The 17,951-nt window shown below is 40.2% G+C and overlaps 2 protein-coding genes across 2 annotated transcripts; both read left to right on the top strand.

Annotated features, from left to right (window-relative positions):
* Positions 1-263: 263 nt before the first annotated feature.
* LOC137294060 (uncharacterized) lies at positions 264-3,609 on the top strand. The gene is made up of 3 exons (XM_067824989.1): positions 264-468; positions 2,379-2,540; positions 3,446-3,609. Exons 1-3 carry the CDS (start codon positions 264-266, stop codon positions 3,607-3,609), a joined length of 531 nt encoding a protein of 176 aa, XP_067681090.1.
* Positions 3,610-13,587: 9,978 nt separating this feature from the next.
* LOC137294617 (uncharacterized) lies at positions 13,588-17,446 on the top strand. The gene is made up of 3 exons (XM_067825675.1): positions 13,588-13,937; positions 14,650-14,799; positions 15,578-17,446. The coding sequence occupies exons 1-3, from the start codon at positions 13,760-13,762 to the stop codon at positions 15,724-15,726; spliced, it is 477 nt and encodes a 158-aa protein (XP_067681776.1). The 5' UTR covers positions 13,588-13,759; the 3' UTR covers positions 15,727-17,446.
* Positions 17,447-17,951: the final 505 nt, after the last annotated feature.

Genomic DNA, 17,951 nt, shown 5'->3' with positions numbered 1-17,951 from the left:
TTGACCTCTGAACCAAAGAGTCATCCAGTCCCCATGCATGTCGAGTGATCCGAGCAATGAGGACTCAGAGACGACAGTGTGTGACTGCGTTGTTCGTACCCCAGCATGGTGGATCTGTGTTCATACTGTCAACCAGTGGTCTGCTGGACGAGTCGCTTTCTTTACAAACAGCCGTAATATAGATGCAGTGAGTCACTGTTCTGTGATGCCATTTCCCAGCTGTTTTTGAATTCTCTGTATATAATGTTTCTTCCAACAGGAAAATGGCGTTTTCTGAACCATCAACATTGTCGAAAGTGGGGATGGGAATTTCCCTTGTTGCCGTGTTGTTTGACATCGCGGGATTTCCAACACCCTACTGGTTGACAAAGACTCTTGAAGTTACCGGCGCTCTCACAGAAACAAATGTAGGCTTGTTTCGAGCCTGTTCCTGGGGCAGGCTCTGTACCGTATTCAGCACATCGGAATGTGAGTCTTGTGTCTTCGTAAAACAAAACATAGTTCCTATAAATACAAAACACAACATGCATGCATTTCGATGTAATAATGTTATATCTGATGGGTCACAAGACCCACTGTCCAGATGAATACTGTGTACGTCTCACCTGTCATTTTTAATACCCAACCCCTTATACAACATAGCCTGGGAGTTTAGGGTAATAAACTTACTTAATTTGATGTTTTCCTTAAGTTATGATCTGTAGATATCGACAATTTTTCATGCATTTATTGACAGAAACACATGGGTGGTAAACGTGTTGTGAATCATAATATTACTATGTATTCAGGATATATCATGCCATATTATAACATCTCTAGTCGGCAGCAGTTATGTATAATGTATATTGTATATCGGCTAGTTTCCGAATTAACAGAAAGTGGAATAACATATATCAAGTGGTCATTTGTAATTGGTGACTAGTAACACTAATAACACGTAACTGGTGACTAATAACACTAATAACACATAATTGGTGACTAATAACACCAATAACCCGTAACTGGTGACTAATAACACAAATAACATGTAACTGGTGACTAATAACACCAATAACCCGTAATTGGTGACTAATAACACCAATAACCCGTAATTGGTGACAAATAACATGTACACTAATAACACGTAATTGGTGACTAATAACACGTATTTGATGAATTAACACACTTCAGTTACTTATAGCTTCTATCACTTGTCTGGAAACACGCTTTACCACGTGTTTGTGGTTTTCAACGTCAATATTTGGTATCAGCTGGTCACTCAGTGCTGGGGTTGATTGTGTATATTTGTACATACCTTGCTGCAAGTGCCGGTCACTGTAAATGGTAGAATCCGGATAGGTCAGCTCAGTGATTAACATGGTGAAACACGATGACGAGAGAGCATGTGTTTATGAAAATCTGATACCAGGTTCGGCGAAAAGGCGAGCGTATCTTGCCTAGATAGACTAGATAGGTGTCACAGGTCACCTGAAAACAAATCCGGAACTTATGGTATAGGTCAAAATAGGCAATTGTATCGGACATCACTTTTGGGCACTGATGCCTTCAGCTTGGAAATATCGACCATAATCCTTGTTGAACTCTTTATTGGGACCTTGAATGCTGTAACCTTCATCGAAATCTTGTTTAATAGAGTATGCTCAATTGTGCCTCAAAAGTTGTAAAATATGAAAACTGGAGCAGTTAGGAAAATGAACGGAAGTTCATTATTGGAAAGTTGACTGTCAGCAACCGCGAAGAGAGCTTTTGTACTCTGAATTTTCATACATAAATATGACAAACTTCAGGCGGTCTGACTTGTTGCCTATATTTCAACATTAGATGTAGGTAAATCAGTCACAAAGTTCAGGCGGTCTGACTTGTTGCCTATATTTCAACATTAGGTGTAGGTAAATCAGTCATAAAGTTCAGGCGGTCTGACTTGTTGCCTATATTTCAACATTAGGTGTAGGGAAATCAGTGAAATGAAATTGGCCATTTGATGGTTATTGAACGGTATTAGATGAAGCGTATTGTACAAATTACCTAGTTTTGATTTTCCGAAAACGAGCAGAAATTCTGATGCATATGCATAAGGAAACAGACCGGCAAATAAGCAGTATACTATTGACATACGCCTTTAAATACTCCTGCAATTATCCTGCTAGAACCTAACCAAATGACACCCAAGTTGTCCTTCCGAGTTCAAATTTCCCATTTGTTGTATTTTAAAAAACTTGTATTTGTGCGTATGTCTATATGTAGTCCTTTCAACCTGTACACATAATGTATTCCATGAAACAATTACCATATGATTAAACAGTTTGACAGTAGCGGCAGTATGTGTGTTTCCAGCGGGTTGGTTATGTGACATATGACACTGTGCCTGTTGTCTGTAGATGTCGCAATGGGCATGAGCTGGCTGGTGGCTGTGCAGGCGTTCACTATTCTGGGATTCTTCAGCGGCGTTGTAGGCTGCATCATGATCCTGCTGCACGTGGCAACCGCGCCTCACAGCAGGCGCCTCAAGGTCATCAGTCTGTTCCTGACTTTAGCTGCAGGTATGGAATTTGAATGGCGAAATCTTTGGAAAGAAAAGCCAAACAGAAGCAATCCAATTTGTTGCTCACCTTATTCTTTTACATCAGGGTTATATATCGGCTTCGACTTTTATGGGTCTCAACAGGAATCGTTGCTCCTGCTCTGTGCCGGTCCTACATTAGATTACTCACTCCGTATAGAACTGTAACGGTTGACCATACCTTATTTGCAGTGTTTTGCTTTGTACTCTGCCAATACTTACTGGACTTTCCGGGCTTTCCGCTGACAATAAATAACAACTAGATTAAAAGTGGCGTTGGAACCCTTTAAGTGAATTTGTGTCACATACAATACTTTCATTGTCAACCTTCCCAGGTGTAACCTGTTTGTCCTCTTTCCTATATGTACCCTGCTGTCCCACTTCGCAGACGTACCCTTTTGTCAGTCTTCCCAGACGTACCCTATTGTCTCTCTCCTCGGACGTACCACGTTGTCTTCCTCCTAATACGTACCCTGTCTGTCCCCCTTGCCAGGCGTACTCTGTTTGACTCCCTTCCCAGGCGTACCCAGTTGTCAGCTTCGTATACGTACCCTGTTTGTCCCCCCTTCGTATACGTACTCAATTTGTCTCTCTTCTCATCCCCCTTCCAACAAGTACCACGTAGCTTGTTTGTGCCACTTCCCATACGTACCCTGTTTGTCCCCCTTCCTAGATGTACCCTATCGTCCCCCTTCCCTGAGGTACCGTGTTTGTTCCGCTTCCCTTACGTACCATATTGTCCTAGTTCCCAGGGGTACCCTGTTGTCCCACTTCCAATACGTAGCCTGTTTGGCCCCCTTCCTAGGCGTCCACTTTTGTCCAGCTGCCCTGGCGTGTCCTGTTGTCCAGTTTCCCAGACGTACAATGTTGTACCATGTGTTGCAGCCGGAGTCACCTTGACAGCGATCATCATCTTTGGCATCAAATCAAAGGAAGAGGACATGTTGGTCGGTTATGACCTAAATGGGTCTTTCACTCTGACACTTCTGAGCAGTATGCTGTATCTGGCCGCTGGTGTTGATCTGGCCGTTGATGTCGTCGCTGGTTGAACGCTTCTCAATCCATACGCTTGGCTTTAAGAAAATCGCAGCAAGCTTTAGGAAAGGGCAACATGAATTGTGTTCTCCGACTTCATACTTATACTGGCATGGGTCGAACGGTCTTGCACATTGTAAAGGAAATCAACCGGATCTACAATTTAATACTCTGTATATCCATTGTACACTGAACTTGGTCGGTATGCTGTGTGAATAAGGAGGGCTTCAAGAAATCAGATGTTTTACGTTTCGTCGAGTGTGGAGCATCACTTCAAGTCAGCACCAACTGAATTGCTTGTTTTGATGTACCAGTAATATTGAAAGTTTAGGGGAGCTGTGTGAATTTTGAAAATGTTTTTGAATGTTTCAATATCATCTGAAATTGCCACTATTAGGACGTATCATTCAAACATACCTTTGAATACATATACCAACTTCTTGATCAACTGTTGGTCGATTGTCACAAGTTACACTTTCAGGTGTAAATGTTGCAATCTAACAGGTCGGATTTTTATTTAGATATGACATTTTCCTGAAAAATATCTTCACCGATTTGGATGGAACGATGTGACGACAGTGAAACTAACGATGGTTTAGGATCAGTGTGATCTTGTATACGTCCAAGTTGCAATTGCGAATATTTTCTTCTTACCAGATACTGAATGTGTTTGCATCACTTTTATCAACATTGATGGGAGTATTATACATGAGACTCATCGATGAAACAGGACACCTTTTAACGAACACCTGATGCCCTTAATGTTTGAAGTGATGTATAAAGACGTGTGAGGTGGAATTGTCCAATAGGACTCTGCTTTTATCGGGTGTTTCTTATGAATTAGGATAGAGTTTGTCGCTTGTATTTATGATTAGGGAACAGTTTGGCTTTATTTGTTCACAACCTGAGGGGACATGTCTGGAGTCGAAACCGGTTCTTATATGTTCTTATTGGCCCTTTTTTGCCAGTAGGCTACCTCTCCACCCCCTGTGCTTTTAATAAAGCTTTAATGAACATGAGCATCCGGGTTTTGTAATATTGATAATCTCTGAGTATTTAAAAAGCTTCCAAACCATCCAAAGGAAAAGCCAGGAGAAATGAATACTTGCACATTATGATTACAGGCCGACTCATTGACAGATGCCTGTCAGACACCAGGTGTTAACATGCCTGACATGTCTGGTAAATATCTACATGATATCGCTTATATATAGATATCGCAGCTTATAGATGTGTTCACACACCTCATATATATTTATGATAAAAATGTACATGATATAGCCTTGAAGCATTCCAAAGTTTGCAGCTTACACACACCTGACATAGCTGTTAAAACATAAAGGGAAAATACCTTGAAACACTTTGAAACAGGGAAAGTGAAAACGGTGACATGAAGAAAGACATTCCTTCCATACGTCACAATTTAAAATGCCATTACGAGAAACGTTAACACAACGCAGTTCGCAAGACAAAACTTCTTTGTTTGTTCATAAGTATTCACTCCTAAAACACGACCGTAGAAATTAAGTATCATAGAAAGGATAATACCTATAATTGAGTACGGTTTTATTTTAACACTGTCCCAACAATATCCCCATGAACGGGCTTCACATATTGTTCCCATACTGATTCGACGTAACATCCGAACGCCTTAAACACTGGGCTACCCCAGCTCTCTGTTATTGAAGTGTGTGATATACTTGGCATCATCAGAATTTAAAATATTTGCATATGAGGTCATTCAAGAAGAAATACTTTCATGGTCAAGTGGCCGTTACCATGTCCCCTGTCTCTATATGCCTTTAATGCTCCAAATATGGTCAGATTGGACTTACCGATGTTTTGCATTGTTTCTGAGTTTGCAAGACATTGAACTGGTTCTACATATACTTGATGAAGTGGGTGGTTCAGTCTCACGCTCTAAACATACACGGGGCCTGAAGCTGCTTGTATGAAATTATGTAATAAACATAATGATCTAATCAACTATAAGAAACACACAGAAGGCATTATATCGCAAAGGTACGTTTCAGTACCGTAAATATTAGAATTCGAGTCTCGTCAACGAAGACGACATTTTCTATCGCCTCTTGTTGAATCTGTCATGTTTGCAGACACATCATAAACGTTGACTGAGGTGAAATTGGTCCAGGACATGTCCTGTGTTGACTCGTCTAGATACATTCCTGAATGCCGTTGCTGACACTCTACCCCTAGAGGTTGCAGCGATGACATAACCTAACGTTTGGCGTTACGCGCCTTGAACGATCTGCAGTCGACTCCGTCTGCAACATGTTGGACCTCAGATTGACGACATCCCAAGGCTCGTATAGCTGCGGTCACGCATTGTCTAGCATCTCATCTATCGCCAAGATGATGTTCATAATGTCAGAATATTATTGACGTGTGTATGGTTCAGCAAGAACTACGGCCATCACAATTATTACCAAGAATGTGGGTATCAGGAAACAATGCATGTATCTATCTCCTACAATCACCGTCAACTCTAGGTATAAACGTAACTATATTGATCATTATTATGTCTCAATGTCACATCAAGACGCCCTATGGTATAACACCTCAGTCGTCAATATCTCACAATACTGGTCATCAGGGACGACCAAAGCTGTCTGGGGGTCAGGCTCATTGGCGGTGAAATAAACTGTCAGTCTGATAGCATGTCATAGTCCAGCAGTTGTGAACATCGCTGCTCATAATAAGATTGTCGAGAATACACTTGATCATATAAAAGCCACCTCGAGCCACCTGGTATCCACACACGTGACAAACTATGCGATTAATCAGTGTCATAGTCCACTTAGGGCGTTATTTGGGTAAAGTCCCTCTGTAATTGTTCAAGTGTTCAAACAAGGGACGGATTAATATTGCAATACAACACTACACGAAGTATGAATTTATTGCGACAGTATTTCACAAGTCCTTGTGAGTAGTTTAAGCATGCATCATGTTTCTCAATTCGCTGCTCACATCAGATATGTATGTAGTCTCCCTTGTGCTGTGACAATGGGCTGTGGTGTCAGAGGTTTCAGTTCGGTGTAAAGTCTGACGATTACCTCTTTAGTCTCATAAAGCCAGCATCGGTGGTACAAGAGCAGATAATAATATACATATGTACATAAATATAAGCATGCGTTATGATGATGAGTTATTTACGTAGCAATTTAGTGAGAGTTACACAATTGCTAAGATAAACAGATGAAACGTTTAAAATTGACTACAGGCGATATTACCTTGATTACCTTGGTAAGAGTTGGGGGGGGGGGGGGTCTACATACTCTTTCCTCTCTCGGTATGTTCTGCCATCTGTCAGAGTGAGTGAGTGAGTGAGTTTAGTTTTACGCCGCACTCAGCAATATTCAAGCTATATGGCGGCGGTCTGTAAATAATAGAGTCTGGACCAGACAATCCAGTGATCAGCAACATGAGCATCGATCTGCGCAATTGGGAACCGATGACATGTGTCAACCAAGTCAGCGAGCCTGACCACACGATCCCGTTAGTCCCCTTTTACGACAAGCTGAGTCGCCCTTTATGGCAAGCATGGGTTGCTGAAGGCCTATTCTACCCCAGGACCTTCACGGGTCGCCATCTGTCAGAATCGATCGGAAGGTTTACATTTGAGGTTCTACATTTCGAAAAAGCAGTCTAGTCCGCCTGTGACCGGGTGTTAAAACCTTGGAGTCAACTTTGTGTGCAGAATCTTTCCGTGTTGTCACAACCCCTAGTGTGCAGTACACAACCCTGTGAACTTAAAAGAACCCAGGAATTCGCTGGCATATGATCAGATGGTAGCTACATGAATACGTGCATACACTAGTTGCGGGTACAGTAACGTGCAGTAAACTTGGACAAAGTACTGTGACTATGTGTCCCAGTCCACCCAGCTGTGAACTGGGTACCTCGCTAGGATGAGAGAGCCACAATAAACTTGGTGCGCCTAGTGGCAGCAATAGCCGTATACTCCCCAATGAGGTGAGATTGATAATAAGATGCGACGCTGATACGGACAACCAGTGATCGGGGAAACAAATACCAGCGCCTTGAGCAAACAATACCTGCATGGATATGTGCGCCATATAAATATCCAATAATAATAATAATAAGATGAGTAGAGTTTGGAAATAAAGAATCTGATATTTAGGACAATGTGTTTTTAAAGTATTAATAACAGAATCCCTTAGAGCTGGAACGTTTCTCTTCTTTGCCATTTTTTAATAAACTGACCTGTTAGTATTTGTTTTGCTTTTGAAACTAAATACTTTGTAGAATACGTCGAGGGATTTACATATATTTCAGATAAATGTTTTATGGAGTGTAACCAAGTGAGTGAGTGGGTGAGTTTAGTTTTACGGCGCACTCAGCAATGTTCCAGCCATATGGCGACGTAACCAAGGGTATGCCGTAGGGTGTTGTTCATAGTCATGACTAATAAAATTGGTATAAAACATGAGATAGTTTGATCATCTCAGTAGACGCGAGTTTATGCCGAAAAGACAACATATAGATACAGGTTCTTATATTTAAGGAGGTACTACCAAATTCGCAATAAAGTTTGGGGTGGATTTTCTTAGACCGGAGGCAACATTTAGAAACTTTAAATGGACACTTTCGATAAGCTCTAGTTTTTCATGTCCCCATATTTCGGATCCGTATGTAATATCATAAGACCAAAAGCTGACATGAGACAATGAAGTGGTACAATTACATTTTGTGCTTTCTTTAAAAGACAGTACATCGCTTTTGTGGTATTTGCTGCTACTCGTTTACTACCGGTAGCCATTCTTTTATTTCTATGGAATTCTATTCCTAAATATATATTCATAGCCATCAACGATATCTAATTTTCGATTTCCATATTTAAATTCTAATCCTCGTGTTTTAGCAGGCTCCGCACCGAAGACAACGACTGTTGTTTTTGATAAATTAACGTTTAATTTCCAGTTTCCGCAATAATCATAAACTGAGTCTAACGACTTTTGAAGATCTCTTTGCTTTTCAAAAAGAACAGTATCATCAGCATATAATAGTACTATAAGTTGTGAGAACACTTGTAGTTCATTTTCACTGAACATCTCTAATTTAACTCCATCGTAGCCGCGTTCATAGAGATGGTTTTGTAAATCGTTAAAACAGATTGAAAAAAAGAGCGGGAACAAATTTTCTCTCTGGCGAACACCTTTTTCACAAGGAAAATAACAAGAGGAATCATTGTTGAATTTACAATTGATTTAATGTTATCGTACATGTTTGTATCGAGGGTAAAGAATTTACCATGAATTCCAATCTTCTATATCTTCGTTCACAGATCAAGTCTCCAAACAGTGTCAAATGCTTTCGTGAAATCAGTAAACGCTGAAAAGAGTTTTTGTTTTTGAGTCAACATCATATTAGCAAGCATAAGTAAAAGAAAAATGCTATCTATTGCTGTAAAGTTCTTTCTGAAACCAGCTTGTGCTGCGGTAATTAAATTGTTCATTTCTAGAAATTCCGAAAGTCTAGCCTTTAAATTAAAGGTAAACAATTTTTCCACACAACTCAAGATTGCTGTTGTTCTGTATGAACTGGGGTCATTTTTACCGCCTTTGTTTTTGTGTACGGATTTTATAATACCGATTAGCCAATTCGGGAAGTTTCCCTGTTGAAAGTATGAGATTGAAGAAGTCGACGTAAAACGCGGCTAGTGTATCAATCATATGATCATTTTCAACATTATATAAATCCAGTGGATTTACCTCAATTTTGTAACAGTTCTCTTTATTTCTTCTAAAGTGATATCTTATTTCAATATGCCACAATCGAGATTACAAACTGCCTTTTCAGTGTGTGGACTCATTTCAGTTGACATTTGAAGCTTTATAATAATCATAAAAGAGTCAATAGTGGGACATTTTCCATTTCCAGAGAAATTTCTACCTTTCAGGGCGTTCCATTATTGCTATGGTGATTTCTTTAAATTATTTCTAGACGTTCTTTGGAGTGAGGTTTTATGGATTTGGATATATTTATACAAATATTTGATGTAAGTTTTCGATTCTGCACGGAGTTTTTGAACATTGGCGGGGTGTTAAATTTTTTTAGCTCGGCGTTTAGCTTTATTGAATCGGAATCTTAAGTGTCTACATTCTTTACCGAATCAAGGTTAGTTAGGTTTTTTCTACGGTTGATATGGCGTGTCTATAATCGACAAGTATGCATTGTTGGAAAACAAGCGATGTGCAAGATCTGTAAGTCTATTTACTTCATTAGTATCTATGGTTTGCGGATATTCAACTTTCCTTTCTACGTTGTAATGTTTAGGTTTCGATACAGAATCTTTGTTCAATATGAACAAATTTAGATTTTTACAAATATCTATCAATTTGTAACCAAAGTTATTTACTTTTCCATAATCCCGTGAGGACCTTTCAAATGGGAGATGGTTCTTATTTAGATACATTTCAGGAGAAATATCTTCAGTTTCGCATAACATCAAACTCCTCGGTGAAGAACTTATCATACTCAGTATAATCAGATAACGTACTTGATCTTGCGTTAAGTCATCCATTAGCGTGACATAATCTCTCATTGTTAACATTTCCAGAATAGAACTTTCTAATTCAGAGCCTTCGAGTGGGATATATACAATTCCCAGAAAAATGCCATTCTCAAGTTTGAATAATATTTTACCCACATTGTCATATCATTTTCTTATCTAATACATCAATGAATTTTTTATACGTTATTTCTAACAGCAATTCCAATACCACGTGACTTTCCTTCTAGGCGATCTAGTTCTATGATGTAAGTATAAGGTGTGGCCTTGGTGAGTGAGTGAGTGAGTGAGTGAGTTTAGTTTTACGTCGCACTCAGCAATATTAAAGATATATGGTGGCGGTCTATAAAGAATCGAGTCTGGACCAGACGATCCTGAGAACCGATGATACGTGTCAACCAGGTCATCGAGCCTGACCACCCGATCCCATATATATTGGATATGGAGATCATCTAATATGTCAGTTTTAGTCTCTTGAAAACCAGTAAGTTCTTTTGTTTCAATTAAATTTTAAAATTCAGCATTTTCAAGTCTTTTGCGGAGACCATGTACATTAATACTTAAAAATGTAATGGGAGTAAAGTCATCATCATCGTCGTCATCGTGGGCCAGTGGCCTTGTGAGCACTGAAATATAGAACCGTCGGTATTGATACCGTAACAATAGCCACACATGTGCACACCATATATACACACACAATAGTGACACATGTGCACACCATATATACACACAATAGTGACACATGTGCACACCATATATACACACACAATAGCCACACATGTGCACACCATATATACACACACAATAGTGACACATGTGCACACCATATATACACACAATAGTGACACATGTGCACACCATATATACACACACAATAGCCACACATGTGCACACCATATATACACACACAATAGTGACACATGTGCACACCATATATACACACACAATAGCCACATATGTACACACCACATACACACACAATAGCCACACATGTGCACACCACATACACACACAATAGCCACACATGTGCACACCATATATACACACACAATAGCCACACATGTACACACCATATATACACACACAATAGTGACACATGTGCACACCACATACACACACAATAGCCACACATGTGCACACCATATACACACACAATAGCCACACATATACACACCATATACACATAACAGTCATACATGTAAACACCATATATACACACACAATAGTGACACATGTGCACACCACATATACACACACAATAGTGACACATGTGCACACCATATATACACACACAATAGCCACACATGTGCACACCATATACACACACAATAGCCACACATGTGCACACCATATATACACACACAATAGCCACACATGTGCACACCATATATACACACACAATAGCCACACATGTGCACACCACATATACACACACAATAGCCACACATGTGCACACCACATACACACACAATAGCCACACATGTACACACCATATACACACACAATAGCCACACTTGTAAACACCATATATACACACACAATAGCCACACATGTGCACACCATATATACACACACAATAGCCACACATGTACACACCACATACACACACAATAGCCACACATGTACACACCATATACACACACAATAGCCACACTTGTAAACACCACATATACACACACAATAGCCACACATGTACACACCATATATACACACAATAGTCATACATGTACACACCATGTATACACACAATAGCCACACATGTACACACCATATACACACACAATAGTCACACATGTACACACCATATACACATACAATAGCCACACATGTACACACCATATACACACAATAGCCACACATGTACACACCACATATACACACAATAGCCACACATGTACACACCATATACACATAACAGTCACACATGTACACACCATATATACACACACAATAGTGACACATGTGCACACCACATATACACACACAATAGCCACACATGTGCACACCATATATACACACACAATAGCCACACATGTACACACCACATACACACACAATAGCCACACATGTACACACCATATACACACACAATAGCCACACTTGTAAAGACCATATATACACACACAATAGCCACACATGTACACACCATATATACACACAATAGTCACACAAGTACACACCATGTATACACACAATAGCCACACATGTACACACCATATACACACACAATAGTCACACATGTACACACCATATACACATACAATAGCCACACATGTACACACCATATACACACAATAGCCACACATGTACACACCACATATACACACAATAGCCACACATGTGCAGACCATATATACACACAATAGTCACACACGTACACACCATATATACACACAATAGCCACACATGTACACAACATATATACACACAATGGCCACACATGTACACACCATATATACACACACAATAGCCACACATGTACACACCATATACAGACAATAGTCACAGATGTACACACCATATATACACACAATAGCCACACATGTACACACCATATACACACAATAGCCACACATGTACACACCATATATACACACAATAGCCACACATGTACACACCGTATACACACACAATAATTGCTGATGCTGTTATATTGTCATTCTTGTTTGGACATGTCAGCTCATGTCTTCACAAAGTCTTCGCTGGCATTCCGTAGTCCTTGTATTCCCTGAAAAGTATTCCTGTCAGCCTCATCGTGTTACTTGTTTCTCAGGTTTCTCCTCATTACAGTACATGTCACTACATGGTGCACACAGCTTACAAAAGTGACCCATGGAAGGCCAGGGATAGAAATTGTCCGTCTAACACAGTGCATGCTCTGACGTCCCCGACCTTGGCGGCTATGCATTCACATCTCATTGACATCACAGACACGTACGACTGGTCTGGACTCACTATCACTTTAGCTGGCTACTGGACAAACCAGGGCTCGGCTCAGGTATAAATATAAGACAAGGGAGATGTACGGGTATAAACAATTAATCTATGCAGTTATGAAAGCAATACTTGGGATAAGGTGAAGCCAGGTAACACAAGTAATGAGGATAAGGAGCCGCAAACACAGTCACCGACAATTGCTATACTCGCAGGAAGCCAGCGATGTACATGCTTTTCACGGGTGAATGGAAATGCACCCTATCTAAACTTTGCAACCTGCGCCCCGACACCCGTCCCCGCTCCCCCAACACGTGCACACATCATGCCATCATCTTCTATATTTCAGACATCGTACAATACATGGTATTCGGGTCGCTTTGTATGAATAAGGAAAATACGATCCATGTTACACCAATGAGAAGGCAATCCGATCTATAAAGCGACATAAACCCGGAGGCCCTTTTCAGCCTTCACGCGTCCTTGCTATTACGCAATTAGTCGACTCTCATTGGTTGAGAAGAGCTGCCACTACTCACAATAAGCCACATTTAAACTATTTCGACATCCCTAATATATTAATATTCCCACCCAATAACGCCGACACATACCGCCCCTCACGTCTGTTTGGGAATCTCATAATCACGATACAAGTTGACTTCTTCTATACTGGAGGCATGGGGTTTAATGATGCATCCAAGTTTTCAAGAATTGCTTTCGGATTGGCGGTAGGAGGTTTTTTAACTGACATTATCGGATTTCCCTCTCCATACTGGATTGCGGGATCGAATCTTTCTCAAGGCCTCTTCCAGACTTGTGCCCTTGGGAAGTGTGTGTCGCTCCCAGCTGGCCTGCGTAAGTAAAGTATAACTGTTGTACAATGTGGACGTAAGTAGTACTTCAATAACTCCCATCAGCAAACCAAATATTGTATTGAACATATTTGTAAATAACAGTTTATTAAGAATCTTCTAAATGTAAGAAAGTTTAGACAGTGATAAAATTCTGTTCTGTACACGTTTTCGTTAAACAGGGAAATCTGAGTTTTCGAAAGCACATTTGGATTACAGCATATTTGACCACGGGACTTGTGTACATGTATTGCTGCATGCTTGAACCGATGGGAACTTGTCGAGTTAGTACGATTCTTCAAACATGCAAAATATGCAACAAATATTTACATCGAGTCCTTTTTGCATGGAAATGAATACACAAAACTGTTATTCCATTAAGTAGACGGGGGAGATTAGAATACTCAGTTAATGTTGTCATATATTTGACATTTAGCTGAAAATAATATCGTGCTAGTATGAAAACAAGTCACTATCACTTTGATTTTTGTAGAATATAAATTGATTTAAACATGCTTACTGTAATCACCCGAGTAACTTTGAATACTTTTCCCCGGCACAAATGTATAAACATGTGATAGACCATTTGTTCTTAATGGATCAACAATTTATTATTACCATAATTATCACCGTCATCATATTACCATTTAAAATGATGTTCCCCAGCAGACTTCAATCACTGAATGTACACACACTGACATCAACCATGTGTTTAGTACCAGGTTGGGCTAAAGGAGTTATTGCGATGGAGATCCTGGGATTCCTGGCCTGTCTCGGTAGCTTTGTGCTCATGGTGCTGTACGTACATGTGAAGAATGACCAGAAGAACCTCCAGACCATAGCAACTGGACTGGCGTTTGCTGCAGGTTCGTATCAATGGAACCTTACAGCTGTTTTATACGAACAATTGTCAGAAAAATCACCTAGTGCAAAACATACAGCTGTCATAAAGCACATCCATGTAAAGCAGGCTTAAGTCGGATAAAGAAGGAAAGCTCTTGCAGAATATCTTGTGATGTAGTCTAAATTCACTTACGGTTAAATATATTGATAATAAAAACGGCGATATAAACTGGCGTCCGAAAGAATGCATGCACTTCATTTTTTATATAAGAAGAATGTTAATATGTCGTCCAAATAGAAACAAAACTTGTAAAGGTGTCTTTTGAAAAAAAAGAGAAGACATTTGTGCCTCAGGTATCAATGCACATCCAGCACGAAATGCTCGTGCTAAAAAAGCACACACATCAGAAAAGATGAACTTGTGACATCTTCTGGTTGAGAAACCAAAGGAGAAACCAGTTAGCACCACAGTCAACCTTCAGGATATGGAACTGTCTCTTCTGTTCAGGGCTATGCGACTTTAGGGACAATTTGGTTCATCACACCTTGACCCCACGTCAAAAGACACTTTTACTTACACAGCATCTCGTCTTTACACGAGATTACAAGACTACTGCCATCAATACGTACCATTTGAACAGTTTACATGTTATATTTTAGCTGCTTTACTGGTAGGGACATGTCCTGATTAGGAGGCTTCCATGTACATCAACAACCATCAGTAACCGTCAGCAACCATCAGCAACTGTCTGCTCCTCACACCTACTTCATCCATAGAGTTATTGTTGCTTCCCCTTTCAGCGGGATTCATCCTCATCGGGATCATCATCTACGGCTCTAAACTTTCGAGTTCTACATTCGGCTGGGCGTTCGGGATGACCATAGTAAGTGGCCTGTTCCACATCGGAGTCGGCGTCCTCAACGTAATGGACAAACTTTCACCATCGTGATAAGGAAGCGCAGCTTCCACTCCTGACTGCTGGATCATAAATGTACATATGTAAGATGTATTACCCCTAACTTGTACCTTTATTTTCATGGAACTATCAATATATTTTACTGTCTGTTAAATTTTTTTGTGGGAAATATAGCAAAAGTCCAGTGACGCGCACCCGCCTGCGTGCGCGCGCGTGTGTGTGTTGGGGTGAGAGGCTGAGTGAGTGTAGGCATGCATGAGATCCACACTGAGGCACCCACAATAACATGAACACACTGAACACACGTTTTCATATTTAGACACAAGCATACACAGGCACTCACGTAGCAAAGCCCAGACACTCAAAGACACACAACGAAACGGGTCACATACGAAATGTTTGGGGTTTTTTTCTGGAGAAGGGGGCGTTTTGATTTGAACCAAAGATGCCAATGATGGTGAGAGCAGCTTGTGAAGTTGCTTGGCGAGATTTTTCAAGTGACAGCTTTAACGGGTTTCTTTTGTAACAGAACAGCCAATGAGTGAAGGTTTCACACGCTGTTCGGTTTGCATAGCAGGATCTTAATAAATATTAATGTGTTACCCTGGCGGGCAACATCCCCAGCTTTGTTACTCACTGAACACGGCTACAATGGGCGAAGCGTTTACAATATCATCCTCACCTGCGTCAATGCACAGGGAAGATACTGGCTGCTAAAAGTCTGAAACTGATTGTGAACGACCCCTTGCGGATCATCCGCATACGTCAGGTGCGCTCTTCTTGAAGACTTTTGAAACATTTGTCATTCCTTGTTACAACATTTTCTTCCGTTAAAAGTTAACACTGATTGTTTGCCGTTTTATTGTGTCAAAATAACCCAAATATAATGCGATTTGTATCCAACAAAGTGTACGATTCTGACCATTCCACAACCTGCATCATGGAACACTATCGCGGAACCATGCGATCGAGAAAACGTGCTCTATTCCATCGGAATCACCCATCATAAAAACACGCAAAAGCATGTCAGTTGTTCACCTGAAGAATGGCAACTTAACATTCCCCAATATTTTTTAAAGTGATCAACAGCATGAGCACAGATATACACAGTTTTGATGCGGTGACATTTGTCAACTCGATCCCCTTAGTAGAATCTTACGACAAACTTGTGTTTGCTGAAGACTGATTGTAACCCGGATGGCCAGTGGTTTATAGCATCACGGGCAAGGCAAGAGTGAAGTAAGACAGCTAGAGAAAATGGAAATGAATAGATTGAAGTAAAATCAATAAACACAAATAACATGAATAGAGAGAATTGCGATCAGAAAGTAAGATGAACAGGGTGAAGTAAAATAAACTGAGGAAAGTAAAATGGATAGAGAGAAGTAAGATGGATAGAGAGAAGAAAGATGGATAGGGAGACGTGAGATGATAGAGAGAAGTACAGTGGATAAAGAGAAGTAACACGAATAGAGAGAAGTAAGATGAATAGAGAAAAGTAACACGAATAGAGAGAAGTAAGATGAATAAAGAGAAGAAAGATGGATAGGGAAAGTAAGATGGATAGAGAGAACTACGGTGGATAGAGAGAAGTAAGATGAATAAGGAGACGTAAGATGGATAGTGAAAAGTAAGATGATAGAGAGAAGTAAGATGGATAGGGAAATGTAAGATGAATAGGGAGAAGTAAGATGGAAAGGGAGAAGTTGGATGGATAGAGAGAAGTAAGATGGATAGAGAGAAGTAAGATGAATAGAGAGAAGCAAGGTGGGTAGGGAGAAGTATGGTGACAGGGAGAAGTAAGATGAGAGAGAGAAGTAAGATGGATAGGGAAAAGTAAGGTGGATAGAGAGAAGTAAGATGATAGAGAGAAGTAAGATGGATAGAGGGAAGAGAGATAAATAGAGAGAAGTAAGATGAATAGAGAGAAGAAAGATGGATAGAGAGAAGTACGATTAATAGAGAGAAGTAAGATGCATAGAGAGAAGTAAGATGGATAGTGGAAGTAAGATGAATAGAGCGAACGAGCATGAATAGAGAGAAGTAAGATGAACAGGGAGGAGTAAGAAGGACAGGGAGAAGTAAGATTAATAGGGAGAAAGAAGATGAATAGAGGAGCATGGGAGCTGTACATTCAAAGCAGCGGTCCCCGTATTTGGTCCTAGATGGTCTGGTGATAAGTAGATCTTTATCTTGTGATCTAAGAGTTCTTGTTGGTCTGTGGCTGTTCAGAAGAAATGACAAGTAAAATGGAGCGG

Source organism: Haliotis asinina, chromosome 8, assembly GCF_037392515.1.
Source record: "Haliotis asinina isolate JCU_RB_2024 chromosome 8, JCU_Hal_asi_v2, whole genome shotgun sequence".
NCBI classification, from domain to species: domain Eukaryota; kingdom Metazoa; phylum Mollusca; class Gastropoda; order Lepetellida; family Haliotidae; genus Haliotis; species Haliotis asinina.
This window is presented reverse-complemented; position numbering and strand designations above follow the sequence as displayed.

Excerpts from the sequence above, each read along its gene's own strand:
- LOC137294617 (XM_067825675.1), top strand. The coding sequence starts at position 13,760 with ATGGGGTTTAATGATGCATCCAAGTTTTCAAGAATTGCTTTCGGATTG. Across the intron at positions 13,938-14,649 it reads GTCGCTCCCAGCTGGCCTGC|TACCAGGTTGGGCTAAAGGA; the intron begins GTAAGTAAAGTA and ends CCATGTGTTTAG. Across the intron at positions 14,800-15,577 it reads TGGACTGGCGTTTGCTGCAG|CGGGATTCATCCTCATCGGG; the intron begins GTTCGTATCAAT and ends TTCCCCTTTCAG.
- LOC137294060 (XM_067824989.1), top strand. The coding sequence starts at position 264 with ATGGCGTTTTCTGAACCATCAACATTGTCGAAAGTGGGGATGGGAATT. Across the intron at positions 469-2,378 it reads CGTATTCAGCACATCGGAAT|ATGTCGCAATGGGCATGAGC; the intron begins GTGAGTCTTGTG and ends TGTTGTCTGTAG. Across the intron at positions 2,541-3,445 it reads GTTCCTGACTTTAGCTGCAG|CCGGAGTCACCTTGACAGCG; the intron begins GTATGGAATTTG and ends CATGTGTTGCAG.